The sequence below is a fragment of the Sapajus apella genome, unplaced genomic scaffold, assembly GCF_009761245.1.
Source record: "Sapajus apella isolate SASKATOON/1434 unplaced genomic scaffold, GSC_monkey_1.0 scaffold62, whole genome shotgun sequence".
Classification (NCBI taxonomy): domain Eukaryota; kingdom Metazoa; phylum Chordata; class Mammalia; order Primates; family Cebidae; genus Sapajus; species Sapajus apella.
The window spans coordinates 18,112,346-18,128,045 of NW_022437002.1; the positions used below are offsets into that span (position 1 = coordinate 18,112,346).

At 42.2% G+C, this 15,700-nt stretch overlaps 1 protein-coding gene and 1 pseudogene across 7 annotated transcripts in view; one reads left to right on the forward strand and one right to left on the reverse strand.

The window, feature by feature from the left end:
- Positions 1-1,164: 1,164 nt before the first annotated feature.
- The window catches only part of PIK3R3 (phosphoinositide-3-kinase regulatory subunit 3), a 93,596-nt gene continuing 79,060 nt past the window's right edge, over positions 1,165-15,700 (reverse strand). For all 6 annotated transcript variants that reach the window (XM_032247429.1, XM_032247427.1, XM_032247428.1 and 3 more), the window contains 3 exons: positions 7,836-7,910; positions 7,201-7,371; positions 1,165-4,896 (listed from right to left, as the gene is read on the reverse strand). In XM_032247429.1, the coding sequence (XP_032103320.1) occupies positions 4,698-4,896; positions 7,201-7,371; positions 7,836-7,910 (445 nt within the window). In that variant the 3' untranslated portion in view covers positions 1,165-4,697. The remainder of the gene's footprint in view (positions 4,897-7,200; positions 7,372-7,835; positions 7,911-15,700) is intronic.
- On the forward strand, positions 11,877-12,758 carry LOC116529496 (annotated as a pseudogene). Its single transcript, XR_004259522.1, has one exon. The product of XR_004259522.1 is annotated as a 60S ribosomal protein L7a pseudogene (transcript).

Genomic DNA, 15,700 nt, shown 5'->3' on the forward strand with positions numbered 1-15,700 from the left:
GGGAACTCATAGCCAACCATACTTTTTCTGCCAAGTAAAAAGGTTTTTCTTTTGTTTTGTTTTTTTGAAGTGGAGTCTCACTCTGTTGCCCAGGTTGGAGTGCAGTGGTGCAGCCTCGGCTCACTGTAACTTGTGCATCCCGGATTCAGGCAATTCTTGTGCTTCAAGCCTCCCGAGTAGCTGGGATTACAGGTGCATGCTACCATGCCTGGCTAACTTTGTACTTTTAGTAGAGATAGGGTTTTACAGCATTGGCCAGGCTGGTCTCGAACTCCTGACATCAGGTGATCCAACCACCTCGGCCTCCCAAAGTGCTGGGATTACAGGTGTGAGCCACCATGCCCAGCCCCAAGTAAACAAGTATAAACCTCAGAGCCCAGTGGAAACATCCAGCTGGCAGGTAGAGTTCAGAAGAAAGAACTGGGAAGAAGAAAGGAATTTGAGCATCCTAAACAAAGTAGGAACAACTCTTGAGTTAGGAGAAATCATCCATAGTTCTAGCAGTGGTCTTGGGGGAGGCTGTGTATCATCTAAAATGTAGTGGGGAGAAAAGACATAGGCAAGGTCACTTAGAACAACAGACTGTTCCCTGCTCAATCTGTTTGTAATTGAGCACACATGGGTGGGGCTTGAGACTTGGATGAGAGCTGTAATGTCCTATGCAACAAGAGATTATCATGTTTGCTCATTACATTCCCAGAATATAATGGAACCTCAGCAATGTGCAGGAGATGACAAGGGCCTGGGAGCAACAAGACGACAGACTGTAAAGCTGGGCCCATTTCCCCCTTCCCAGAGTAGAATGTGGAAACACTTAATTCTGGGCAGAAATATATAAGAACCAATAAACTGGGCTTATTACAAGTGGGTGGTGAGGTGTGGAGGAAGTGGCTTTCAGAATGTTTTCTGAGTGTCAGTATTTGAGACTCCCTGTGTCCTGTGGACAGGACTCTGACATGCCTAGCTGGAGTCAATGTCCTCTCCTAGGAAGAAGAGAGCCTCTTGTTGCCCCAGTTCAACCCTAGTACCAGGTCTTTTGGTGCTTGCTTACTGGAGAGAAGGTTTGAAAGTTTCAAGGGCTATTCAACACCTGAGTACGCCTCTTCTCTCTTGACCTCCACTCTGCCCCAGCCCACCCCTTCATAGCATGAAGACAAAAAAATAACTTTATTGCAATGTCTTTATTGCATTACTGGAGCAAGTTGGCCAGACTGTCCCCTCTTGGGGAAGGTATAAAACAAAAAGACCAGTAAGTATCTCCTCTCATCTTTCCCCCTACCCTCCCCCACAATTGCACAGCAATGTCTGAACACATCTGGTGACAAGAACAATTTGCAAAGTGGTCTAGGAACTACATTATGAACTGTCCCATCACAAGACATACAGTTGGCTTTCTTGTGAGTCAGATATTTTTTATGTTAACTACAAGAATGTTTTTGACTACATCAAAGACAAGATTTTTCACAAGTAACAGGGCACCAAAGTCACATGCTGGAATCTGTAAGGAAACAAGGTTGTTTGCCACAAGTGGCTGGAGCTAAAGCAGGGCTGAGCAGTTGGTAGCAGAGGGCCCAAGCAAGCCCCGATCTGGACCCTCTGGTTTCTGAGGCCACTGAAGCCTCACAGAGGGCTGCTCTGGGTTCTTAACTAGCAGCAGAGACCACCTTAGGAAATGAATTGCCCAGGTGCAATTCTCAGTTTAAGAGAACACATGGGGCTGATTATTTGCAGCAAAGAGAGGAGACCCATGGAAGACACCACATTGGCTCTCAAAGCTTCTTCAAAGCACATGAGGTCTAAATTAAGTGGGAGGTCCCATCAAGGCTTGGAGAGGAAGTGAAAGTGTTGGGAGGTCCTCATTCTTGGGCAGATCAGTGGGAAGGACACAGACAGCCTATCCAGGCCCGAATCAGGGCACAGCATCTATGGCCAGGTGGAGACAGCACTGTTCTGTGATGAAAGCTTCGCCTGGAAAAGCTGGGCCTAGCACCTGTGTCCAGCCAGCCCCAAGCTGCTTTCATGTCAGTCGCTGGGTTCTCTAGCCAGGGGTATCATGAGCCCCTCTGATCTTGGTCTCTCTTTGCCCTCTGCCTCATTAAAACTGCAGTTAGGATGCCAAGACAGATAGTCCCAGGGTCCAGATCATGGGACAGGACACAGCACTAAACTCTCACAAAGGAGGCCAAGACCTGCTCCCAGGTCACGGGAGAAGCACCTTGCTACCCTACCCCTCTTACACACCAGGCCCAGTAGCTAGTAGACTGGTCCCTATGCTATTTCCACTGGCTCAGGGTCAAGCAAGTTATGTGGTAACTGGTCAGAAAATATACTGTCAAATCTCTCAAATGACCCCTGGGTCTTAGATCCCACAAAACAATGAATTCAAGAATGAAAAACTGAAGAAGAAAAGTGAAGGAATGTAGGACTGAAAGAAAGCAGCCCTTCTTTACAAGCCAGCCCAAGTGTAGATAAAGATGGTACATGGTCTTTCCCTGCACACCCTCAGTGTCTGCCCAAAAAGGAGCAGACACATTATTGAATACTACAGGCAAGTATCTGTATTTCCATTTTAGTTTAAAAGACATTCAGAACACATTGAAATTTTAGTACCATACAAGAGGGATTCCTTGCACATAATTGGGCATCCACCTGCTTCAGCAGGTTCAACACCAGAGGCAAAGCCATCCAGGTGTGCCCAGCAGCAATTAGCTTGGTGTTATTCAGTAAAACTTTCAGTAAGAGTTCAATCGACAGTTTGGGAAAGGAATGTGCTGGTTATTAGTTAAATGACTTTTGGAGGGGGGGTTCAATTGTCTCTGCCTCACCCAATCCTGAAACTGCAATGTAACCAAGGAAAAGCCATGATAAGCACTTCCCTTCCTATCCTCATCGCTAGTAACTGGAGGTTCTTCCAAAATTATACATCTATGTCTACATCATGGTCCATATTTTGGACCCTGTCGTGGAGATAAGTGCACGGGGAAAGTAATATTTTTCTTTCACACCAAAAACTAGAGCTTTCCTAGCTGTAAGCTTTATAAACCAAGATGCAGTACTGGCTTCTCTACTCAGCCAGGATGGCTGACTGCACAGCTTTGGGCCCAAACAGCTGACTCACTCTGAGCCTAAGGTTCCAGGATTGGCTCAGAGGCAGCTGGACTCTATTTGTCAAATGAGTGTTGACTGATGGGTGTGGGGCATGATAGGGGCAGGAATAGATGCCTGCCCCCACTCCATTTGCCTAGCTTCACTCAGCTGGAAGGCTTAAACCACATGGAGCAGAAGATTCCTGGCCTAAAATCAAGGCCACTGGAGCATGAGGGCAGACTGCACATAACTTTAATGGCAGGATCACAAAAAAAAGGCAAAGAGAAAAGCTTCCAGATGGCTTCTACTAACAGTCTAAACACTAAGCCATCTTTTCTTCCTGCAAAAGCTTCAGGAACCACTGTATGGAAGCACATGTGTAATGTGGTATGACTCTCACCCTGGACCAATGGGCCCCTGGCTCTGTGATTTACTGAGGCCTCTGACCACAAACTGACTCCCCTCCTTAGCATCCTGTAACTCCCAAAACCCTATCCAGCAAAGGAAGGGGAGATGAAGGGAAATTAAACCATATTTAATTTACTATTTCTGCAGGGCCTTTACACTTGGGGAAGCACATATAAGAATGTTGTTGTTCTATATTGTTATTTGGTATATCAAGCCATCTAAAAGCACTGGATTGCACCTTTTCTTTACTCATACAAACAAGTTACAAAGGTTTCAAACAACAGATCATTCTTTAGGCTAAGGAAACACCACACAAGCACCAACTTCATTTTATGATTCAAAGCTCACCATCCCCACAAAAAGAATGCTACTCCTCATCTCTGAGAAACAAGGCAGGACAGAAGGGATTACACTGACCAATTTTAGTGTTTGCTAAAACTCACAACTTCTAGTCTTTTTATGTTCAAGTTTTGGTACAGAAGTATACATTCACCTACTAGTGCCACCTTTTCCCATCCAACATTGGTCTGGCAACAAACATTGTTTTGTTGGCTTCTGAACATAATACTTCTTCAGAGGGAGGGGCTAATGAGATGCTGAAGCCTAAATTATGTTGGTAAGAAATAAAGTACCTTCAGTTGAAGGTTTTTTATCACCTTGGCTTAGATTGTTTAAATGAAATCCCAAGCCTCCCTATTTTCCTTTGGTTGTCTTTTTCATCAAATCCCATCCTATCACAAAATCAAAATAGCCTTCTCCGTGGGGGGAAAAGAGACTGCCAGAGCAAAACAGAACTTCCAGCAGAGCCATGCCCCTGCTGCACTCTCAGAGTTAAAGATTTAAAAAAGACATGGACTCTTCAGAAGCTTCCAAACACAACCCCACCCACTATCCCCATCAAGCCTAATACTCTGTTGAGGGTGCCTGGCTAAACAAAACAAAAACCCCAATGAAATCGACTTTAAGAAAAACATCTGCTTCCAGCTTAGTATGTCAGTGCAGCAGCATGGCTGAGTCCTAGAGAACCTCGGGCCTCTAATGCCCCCATCCCGGCCAGCTGCTGCTCGGCCTCTCCACTTCACATTCACAGAATCACTTCTTGTGCAAAACAAGCAGTCTATGTAGAAAGAATGCCCTCGTCGTAGTCTAATAAAAACTGTAGAAAAAAATGCCAGAGAACCACCTCTCTTCCCACTTCCTCTTTATCTGCAGAGCGAGGGCATCTGTGCATGAACAGGGTAGGCAAGCCTGACGTTGAGGGAGTCGTTGTGCTGAACCAAGGATGTCTGCTGGTAATGGAGCACCAGCTCCTTCAGAGAGCTGTACAGGTTGTAGGGCTCAGCAAAGCCATAGCCCCGAGCAGTGCTGTAGATCACACAGTGCTTCACTTCCCCATCGGCCCTGCAATGATATACCATGGAAGAAATGTTAAGGCAAGTAACAATAGATAAAGGTACACTAAATGGACAGCAGTCTGAGAGCAGCTGTTATGCAAATAAGCATTTTTTGTTAATCAGTCAAAGCTTGTAAAATTGTGTTCCCCTCACTCCCTACAGACTTGGCCATAGATACAGGTGTTAAAACAACCATAAATCTAAGGGTTTATTTATTTGTTTATTTATTTTTAGACAGGGTCTCACTCTATCACCAAGGCTAGGGTACAGTGGCTTCATCATAGCTCACTGCAGCCTCGAACTCCTGGGCTCAAGTGATCCTCCCACCACAGCCTCCCAAGTAGCCGGGACTACAGGCGTGAGCCACATGCCCAGCTAATATTTTATTTTTAGTAGAGATGGGGTCTTGCTATGTTGCCCAGGCTGGTCATGAAATCCTGGGCTTAAGGAATCATCCTGCCGTAGCCTCCTAAAATGCCGGGATTACAGATGTAAGCCACCAAGCCCAGCCAAGGGTAGTTTTTGATTAATCAGTTTCTTTTTTTTTTTCCAGACGGTGTTTCACTCTTGTTGCCCAGGCTGGGGTGCAATGGCAAAATCTTGGCTCACTGCAATCTCCACTTCCCAGGTTCAAGCGATTCTCCCGCCTCAGCCTCCCAGGTGGCTGGGATTATACGCATGCACCACCACACCCGACTGATTTTCTACTTTTAGTAGAGACGGGGTTTCTCCATGTTGGTCAGGCTGGTCTTGAACTCACGACCTCAGGAGATCTGCCCACCTTGGCCTCCCAAAGTGCTGTGATTACAGGCATAAGCCACAGCACCCAGACCTGATTAATCAGTTTCTTTATGTAAGGACTCCAGCCAAGTCCTTAACTTACAGGCTGCCACCCAATAACCTGAGTGACAGTAAGCGACTGCATTTTCTGCCTTTCTTCTTATTATTCTTAAAAGATCCCAAGTCTTATAAGAACCATGCTCTCCTACATTTCCACTCAGATAACTTGAACAGCCCAAGTCAAGGAGAAATGAAATGTTGCAAGTAGTTCTATCTTTGGATAACAGTAATCCAATGCACACTTTTCAGCTCCTCCACCATTTTCCTCCTATAAGACATCCTATTCATCTTTTTGAGGTCCATCTCAGATGCCTTTTCCACAAAACCTCCCAACCCACTCTTTCTCCACTATTAATGATACATATTTCACAGTGGTTCTGTTTATCTTGTACATTTAGTGAAATGAAGAAAGCCTGGTGTAATAGAAACATGTAGGTTTTGAAACCAGGTAAACTTGGATTCAAACTCTGTCTCCATTACAGAAGTAGACCGCTAAAAACAAGATGATCACATAAAGCACTGAGCAGTCTTAATATGGATGCCTTTTGTCTATCTTCTCCACCTTGCCCTCTAAGGGTCCAAGCACTTTGTCACTGTTTGCCTTCTGCAACATCCATCAGTAGCATCATCATCTTCATATTAGCAGGTGACATTTACTTCTTATGTGCCTGCACTGTTAAAAGTATATTATATTACGTAGATTAACTCATTTAATCCTCACAAAAACCCTAAAGTAAGTTTTATCCTTATTTTACAGATAAGGAAACTGGGCAAAGAAAGATTAAGTAATTTACCCAAGGTTACCCAGTGGATAAGCCGTAGTGCCAGGATCTGAACCCAGTATATCTGGCACCATCATACCTCTTTTCTAAGTGTGGTTTTTATCAATGAAGATGTCTGCCTTCCTAAAGAATATATTCCACACTCAGGCAAAAATGTGACTAAGGCACAGTTAGTTATCCCCAGAATTTCACTTTCTATTAAAAGGAAAATAGGCTTTTCTCATAAAAGTCACAAGATTATCTTAGAGAAAACACTTCCACATTTCCTATCACTACATCAACAGAATAATACATAATTTAAAATTTTAGATAGTTTTCCCTCTGGAGTAAAAACAGTTCTATTTAATCAAGCCTTCCCTAATCTGACATTGGAGACCATACTAGGCATATAGGATACTACTAAAGAATTAAGCGATTTTTTTTTTTTTTCCAGTTTAAGATCTCACATTACCCTTTCACAGACACCTGAAATCCAACAACAATACTGCAAGGCCTAATCTACTTATCATGTAAATTAAAATCCCAAGATAATTTCAGCTATCATTTCTCATAAAGCTGGGTTTTTTTATACAAATAGTTATGGACCAAGCCGTGGGTCCTTGTTCCTGTACTTTAATTTCATCTGAATTTCATGAAGGGTTGATTTTATATTAAGATTTCAAAAGGTTATATCCCCAGAGAAGACTTACACCACAGAGCAAGCATAGCATCCTTTCTTGCTACTCTCACGGATTAAGAATGCACCATCAGGTTTCCCATAAAGCAAGTCCTCTGCTTGTACTCGATTTATATCCTCAACAAACCAGGTTTTCTCATCGTAGTGGGGCAGGTTTTCATCTTCCTCATTAATAAAATAGTTCCTAAAAATTAAATGTTAATATATTATTCTAACAAGTTACTTCAATCTAAAAGCAAATTCATAAATAAAACACTCTTCTAAATCTTTAAACCACAAATGACAAAGCAAAATTGCAATTAGTTGGGTGTTAACTTCATTACTTGCCATGGTGCAGGAAGCACAGAATTCATATGTTTCATCCAATAAACTGAAATACGAATATCTGAATAACTGCTTACACATCCAGATTTTGAGTAGCTATACTCAAAAGTAGCTCATACATCCAGATTTTGAGTTTAGAGGCGGGTCTCTGAACTCAAGTACCTATAGGGTACACTTTAGGCAATTCAATTCAAAAGAGAGTCAAAGTTCTCGATTCAATGCCCTCAAGTGACAATGACAACCAGTATTTAGCATGTATAAACTAGGTGCATGTCTTATATTGATAACAAAGCCCTCTGACAGAAAGGTATATAGAGAACTTACTCATCAGCATCCTCATTCTTAATTCCCAGCCAGGCATTCAGGCGTTTCTGTCTCACTCCTTTGTGATTGAGCCATCTGCCAGAGGGAAGATACCAGTGTCAGTATCTATGCAACTCTGACTGGACAAAGTAGGTATGTCTGAGCCAATCAAACTTCTAGAGTCTACACTCCTCTTGTTTTTCCTAATTCCACAAAGAATAGGCAAAGATTTCCCAAAATTAGTGTCTCAATTACTTTTCTTTCGACTATCAATACGAACTAATCTTTTCTGGAAAAAGGCAGAAATATACAGGGCTACTTGAAATTAGGCACTTCACTTTTCATTTTTCTTTTCTGGAAGATGTGCCACCACAAGCACACACATACTCGCACTCACACACAGTGGGACATGTGTTTCTGAAAACATTAGTTAGGTGAGCATGCTGTCACATTTGCAATCATTAAAGCCTGAGGATCCGCTTCCTGTGTGACCTACTGAATTGAGATTAATATTTTAACTAAAAATTTCAAGTTCTATTTTTGCATTTAAGCAAGCTACAAGAAATTCAGGGTGTCAATCTGAGTAGTTAATATGAGTGAACTTCATTACCAAGAAAATCATAGTATTCAGGCTGGGTGCAGTGGCTCACACCTAAAATCCCAGCATTTTGGGAGGCCAAGGCAGGTGGATCACCTGAGGTCAGGAGTTCGAGACCAGCCTGGCCAACACAGTGAAACCCCGTTTCTACTAAAAATACAAAAATTAGCCCAGTGTGGTAACACATGCCTGTAATCCCAGCTACTAGGGAGGCTGAAGCAGGAGGATTGCCTGAAACCAGGGGGCAGAGGTTGTAGTGACCCAAGATCACACCACTGTACCCCAGCCTGGGTGACAAAGTGAGGCTCCATCTCAAAAAAAAAAAAAAAAAAAAATCGTAGTATCTTAAAATTTACTGGTATTTTAGATGTAAAATGAGGTAAACCAGCACATTTTGTTCCTTTCAGAGGGCCAATAGTCTAAAACTAGGGTGGAGTGGAAAACACCTTCATTCATCACTACCCACCAAGCAAGGCTCCTTATCATTCAGGTTTCATCATAAACACCATCTCCTCAGGGAGAACTACCCTAACTGTCCCAACTAAGGCAGTCCCCAGTCACTCTCTACACTTTACCTTGTTCTATCATCTTCATAGTACTTAGCTAAAATGCATTATTTTATATTTTTATTTCTTTTGTCTGTCTCCCCAGTGAAATGTAAGCTGCTGTCCTATTCCCAATTATTAAAGCAGCACATGCACATAGATATTCAGTAGTCAGTAAATATTTGCTGGTGAGCTGCGTTTAACAAAATCTTCACAACTCCAGGACTATCCTGTATCTCTCTCTGACCCCAAGTATCCAAGATAACTTGGCATCACACCTAATGTTAAAGTTCTGTTAGACAGATTTCAGTCTTCCTCAGTAAGACTTGCCCTTTAATTAACTTGAATTTCATTTTTTATGCTTAGCAAAACTGGAAAATAGATAATATGTGATCTTGATACCACTGATTTAGTAACAAACCCCCTCCCCTACTCCATCACTCCTCTCATCAAAATATCCAGATGCCCTCCTCTAAACATTCTTATCACCCAAAGTCTTCAATCTTAGAAACTGACCTTCTCTTTATCAAAGAAACAAGCACACTGGCTAAAAAGGCGTGAACTTAAAGAATACGCCACATTTTCTCTTGAATCCCCATGTTCTTTTAACCACCAACCTCTTTAAACTGAGCCTCTCTTTCTGCCACACAGAATGTCGGAACCCGTTTCCTAACACTTTCCTAATTAAAAAAAAAAAAGAAAAAGAAAAAAATGCTTTTACTCCACCCTCCATTTATAAAGGTGCTGACCTTCTGAGTTAGGCAGCTTTTCCAATCTCCCAAAAGTCCATTTCAAAGACTTAACTAGTTCTGAGTCCTTACATACATACCTATTGACAGTGCAAAGAGCTGAGTAGATTTTAAAAATCATTTTCAAAGGCCTCAAATAACTTTAGTAAATGTGTTAATTCACATTTAATGTTATTGAATAATGCACTGATGACAAAGGCAATAAATTCTACAGGAAAAATCTGAGGTAAAACATTCAAAGACCTAACATCCAGTTCTGATTCTGTTAGTCTAGTAACTGGGTTGTAAAACCAATTAGATTTTTAGAAAGGATGCTATACATACATACTTTTTGGCATGGTCTTGAACTTGTCTCTCTTTATACCTCAGCTATCTCTTCTTAAAAAAACAGGGAAAATACTACCCCCATAGATTACATCAAGTAATCTTAAGAAATATAAGACAGGGGACCGCCTCTTTCGGCTTTGGAGCCCCATTTCCTCTGTCTTTGCATGGGGGAGTTTCGTCCTTCTGTCTTCTCCCTTCTTGACTATTAAACTTTCCACTCCTTAAAACAAACAAACAAAAAAAAAATGAAATACAAGACAGAAAAAAAAAAGCTGGTATTAATATATCTTTTCTAGACCTACCCCAGCAAGTATGGGAAAAAGAATGTATATATAGTGTCCTTTCTAAAGATCTAATTGGTTTGACAACCCAACTACCATACTTTAAGAGGAAGAGAGCCTGTGTTTCAGTCTAAGACAAAAGGATTAAGCTGGGAAGCCCCTGAGAGATAAGGACAAGAAAAGATATTTTGAAGCTGAAGCCAAAGTCCTGGAAGAAAGTAGACACTTGCCTAGAGCCTGGCTGAAGTAGGAAATGGAGAGACAGAAAATGGTGCCTCATGCACAGGGCATCCTGGATGGAGAATGCAGTTTTAAGATACAGCATCAGCTGGGCACGGTGGTTCACGCCTATAATCCCAGCACTTTGGGAGGCCAAGGTGGGCGGATCATGAGGTCAGGAGATTGAGACCATCCTGGCTAACACGGTGAAACACTGTCTCTACTAAAAATACAAAAAATTAGCCAGGTGTGGTGGCACACGCCTGTAGTCCCAGCTACTCAGGAGGCTGAAGCCGGAGAATCACTAGAATCTGGGAGGCCAAGGTTGCAGTGAGCCGAGATCATGCCACTGCACTCCAGCCTGGGCGACAGAGCAAGACTACGTCTCAAAAAAACAAAAACAGATGCAGCATCTGTTGGCGGCCAATGATGAGATTACCATAAAGGACATGTTGGAATTTTTCTCAAACAGCCAGATGGCAAGACCCAATGATGAGGCAGAGGAGCGCCCAATGACAGCAGTCAAGAGGGAGTACAGTGGACCTTGAGCTCCTCTGATTTTCTGGCACTACTTCAGGATGATATTCTTAAATGATCCAAGTGTCAGTGTGTGTAGGAGGTAGGAATGATAACAGAGATTAAGTATTTTTAATATAACCAGGTCAGTGGGAGCTTGGAATACATTTAATTTTTTTTAAAAAAATGAAAGGCCAGGTGAGGTAGCTCAGGCCTGTAATCCCAGCATTTTGGGAGGCCAACGCAGGTGGATCATGAGGTCAGGAGATCAAGACCATCCTGGCTAACACAGTGAAACCCTGTCTCTACTAAAAATACAAAAAATTATCCAGGTGTGGTGGCACACGCCTGTGGTCCCAGCTACTCAGGAGGCTGAGGCAGGAGAACCGCTAGCACCAGGGAGGTGGAAGTTCCAGCGAGGCGAGATTACGCCACTGCATTCCAGCCTGGGCAACAAGAGTCAAACTCCGTTGCAAAAAAAAAAGAAATATATTAAAGAATGAGTCATTATTTTAAGAAACCCAAATTATCACTAAAGGTATGAATGTAAAATAGTGCAATCACTGCACAAAACAGTCTAAGCAGTTCTTCAGTGAAACAGAGAATTACCGTATGAACCAGGAATTTCACTCCTTAGTATATACCCACGAGAAATGAAAATATATGTCAATCTAAAAGCCAGTATATAATGTTCACAACAGCATTAATGAAATAGCCAAGACAGAAACAACCCAAATTTCCACCAACTGATGATGATTAAACAAAATGTGGTATAACTATACAACAGACTATTATTTGGCCACAAAAGGAATGAAATACTGATATATGTGCTCTCCTCCCGCCGCCCAAGATGCCGAAAGGAAAGAAGGCCAAGGGGAAGAAGGTGGCTCTGGCCCCTTCTGTTGTGAAGAAGCAGGAGGCCAAGAAAGTGGTGAATCCCCTGTTTGAGAAAAGGCCTAAGAATTTTGGCATTGGACAGGACATCCAGCCCAAAAGAGACCTCACCCGCTTTGTGAAATGGCCCCGCTCTATCAGGTTGCAGCAGCAGAGAGCCATCCTCTATAACCGGCTGAAAATGCCTCCTGCAATTAACCAGTTCACCCAGGCCCTGGACCGCCAAACAGCTACTCAGCTACTTAAGCTGGCCCACAAGTATAGACCAGAGACAAAGCAAGAGAAGAAGGAGAGGCTGTTGGCCCGGGCCGAGAAGAAAGCTGCTGGCAAAGGGGACATCCCCACTAAGAGACCACCTGTCCTTCGAGCAGGAGTTAACACCATCACCACCTTGGTGGAGAACAAGAAAGCTCAGCTGATGGTGACTGCACACGATGTGGATCCCATTAAGCTGGTTGTCTTCTTGCCTGCCCTGTGTCGTAAAATGGGAGTTCTTTACTGCATTATCAAGGGGAAGGCAAGACTGGGACGTCTAGTCCACAGGAAGACCTGCACCACAGTCACCTTCACACAGGTTAACCTGGAAGACAACGGTGCTTTGGCTAAGCTGGTGGAAGCTATCCATACCAATTACAATAACAGAAATGATGAGATCCGCCGTCACTGGGGAGGCAACGTCCTGGGTCCCAGGTCTGTGGCTCGCATTGCCAAGCTCGAAAAGGCAAAGGCTAAAGAACTTGCCACGAAACTGGGTTAAATGTACACTGTTGAGTTTTCTGTACATAAAAATAATTAAAACAATACAAATTTTCCTTCAAAAAAAAAAAAGAAATACTGATATATGCTACAACAGACAAAATTTGCAAACACCATGCTAAGTGATAGAAGCCAGTCACAAAAGAGTACATTTAATATTATTTCATTCACATGAAATGTCCAGAATAGACAAATCCATAGAGACAGAAAGTAGGTTAGCGGTTGCTTAGGGCTAGAGGAAAGGGGTGATATGGATAACAAGTAAAGGGTGCAGGGTTTTTATTTAAGGTGATGAAAATGTTCTAAAATATGTGGTGATGACTGTAAATACCTGTGAACATACTAAAATACTGAATAATACACTTTAAATGGGTAAACTATATGGTATGTAAACTGTATCTCAATAAAGTTGTAAAAACAAACAAACAAAAAATGAAACCAGAACACACCACCATCCACAGAACTCCTTTGGTTTTTTTTTTTTGGATATGGAGTCTCACTCTGTTGCCCACGCTGGCGTGTAGTGGGATGATCTCAGCTTACTGCAACCTCTGCCTTCCGGGATCAAGCAATTCTACTGCCTCAGCCTTCCGAGTAGCTGGGAGTACAGGTGTACGCTACCACAACTGGCTAATTTTTTTTTTTTTTTTTGAGAGAGTCTCATCCTATTGCCCAGGCTGGAGTGCTGTGGTGCGATCTTGGCTCACTGCAACCTCCGCCTCCTGGGGTCAAGCGATTCTCCTGCCTCAGCGTCCCGAGTAGCTGGGACTATAGGCATCAGCCACCACACCTGGCTAACTTTTTTGTATTTTTAGTAGAGATGGGGTTTCACTATCTTGGCCAGGCTGGTCTCCAACTCCTGACCTCAGGTGATATACCCACCTTGGCTTCCCAAAGTGCTGGGATTACAGGCATGAGCTACTGCGCCCGGCCACACAGAATTCCTTTATCTGCAACACTCCCCTGCAAGCCAGTATATATGTTACTTAAAACTCATCAATTCCCTAATAACATAAAAAACCCTCATCATTATGTATCTATATTGTTATGGCCATTATTCTTTATTTTAAATTTATGAATTTTTGGTTTAAGAATACTGTAGTCCCTGCTTATCCCATAGTCCATGCTTTGATGTTGGACTATGGGACACCAAAAGACCAAAGACAAGACCAAAAGACACCTGAAGCCACAGACAGTACTAAACCCTATATATACTGTTTTTTCCTATACATACATACCTGTGGTCGTTTAATTTATAAATTAAGTGCAGTAAGAGATTAACAATGATAACTAATAATAAAATAGAACAAGGATAACAATATGCTGAAGTAAAAGTTATGTGAACGTGGTCTCTCTCAAAATGTCTTACTGTACTATACTCACCTATCCAGTTTGTGGCTGACTGGGGGTACCTGAAAACGTGGAAAGCAAAACCACAGCAAGCAAAGCCATGGATCAAGGGAGACTACAGTACCAGAAAAGGTAAATGGGAATCATGAAGGCTAATCTTAAACTCATGAGGAAAACGAATTGCATATTAACAACAAAATTTCTTTTTTTGAAAGGGAATTAAAAAAAAAATTTATACCTAAGAAATTTTTAATGTATTTATATAATATACATAAAGCACATTGATCTTAAGTGTACTAATGATAAATTTTTACCTATGTATAAACCCACGGAACCCCACTCATATTAAGATTCAGAGGCCGGGCACGGTGGCTCAAGCCTGTAATCCCAGCACTGTGGGAGGCCGAGGCGGGTGGATCACGAGGTCAAGAGATCGAGACCATCCTGGTCAACATGGTGAAACCCCGTCTCTACTAAAAATACAAAAAATTAGCTGGGCATGGTGGCGTGTGCCTGTAATCCCAGCGACTCAGGAGGCTGGGGCAGGAGAATTGCCTGAACCCGGGAGGCGGAGGTTGCAGTGAGCCGAGATCGCGCCACTGCACTCCAGCCTGGGTAACAAGAGCGAAACTCCGTCTCAAAAAAAAAAAGATTCAGAACATTTCCAGAACCTTCTTAAAGGCTCCTCATGCCATTTTCCCATCAAAATTCCCACCATAAATAATCACTATTTTTAATTCTCTCATCATAGATAGATTTTATCCATTCTTGAGCTTCCAGTAAATGGAACTATATCATAGAAATTATTTTTTTTCCTGTATTTAAGAAATAAAATTCTGTATTTAAACACTCAAGAATATCCTACTAGTAGTACACAAAGATCTCAGCAGATAATTGCATAGAATCCTTGTGGGCTATGCAGTGGCCAGTCAGGGAAATGACTACATCCAAAGAGGGCTTAAAGAAAGAATGACAACCTTTAGCTAGGTATCATAGAATTCCAACCTATTCCTTTAAAACAGGGCCAGGGAGAGATCATGCAGCAACTCAGTATCATGGAGCAATGCTAATATGCAGCACATATTTTACTACCAGTCTTCTTCAGGACCAACTATACACATTTCAGCATTAGAATATATCAAGTCCACCAAGTCCAGAGGCAATTCTCTGTTAGAAACATCAAAGCATGGACTATGGGACACTGAACTATTCTCCTTGAAGCAGCCCTTCCCAAAGAGGTAATGGTTGTCTGTGTCTCCCTATACTTCTGAGTTGTCCTTACTTGAAGGTCATCAATTTGTCATCCATGATGTTATCTAAACTCTTTTATATTTGTTGTTGTGTTTTTTGTTTTGGTTTGGGGTGTGTGTGTGTGTGTGTGTGTGTTTTGGTTTTGGGGTTTTTTTTGGTGTGGTTTTTTTTTTTGTTGTCCTTTTTTTTTTTCTTTTTGTTTTTTCTTTCTTCTACAGTTTATACAACCCATTAAAGAAACTTCCAAGGTCTGGTTTGCCACATGCTACAGTCTGAATGTTAGCATCTTCTGAAAATTCATAGGCTAAAATTCTAACCCTCAAGGTGATGGTATTAGGAGGTGAGGACTTTGGGAGATGATTAGGTGATAACGGGAGAGCCCTCATGAATAGGATTAGTG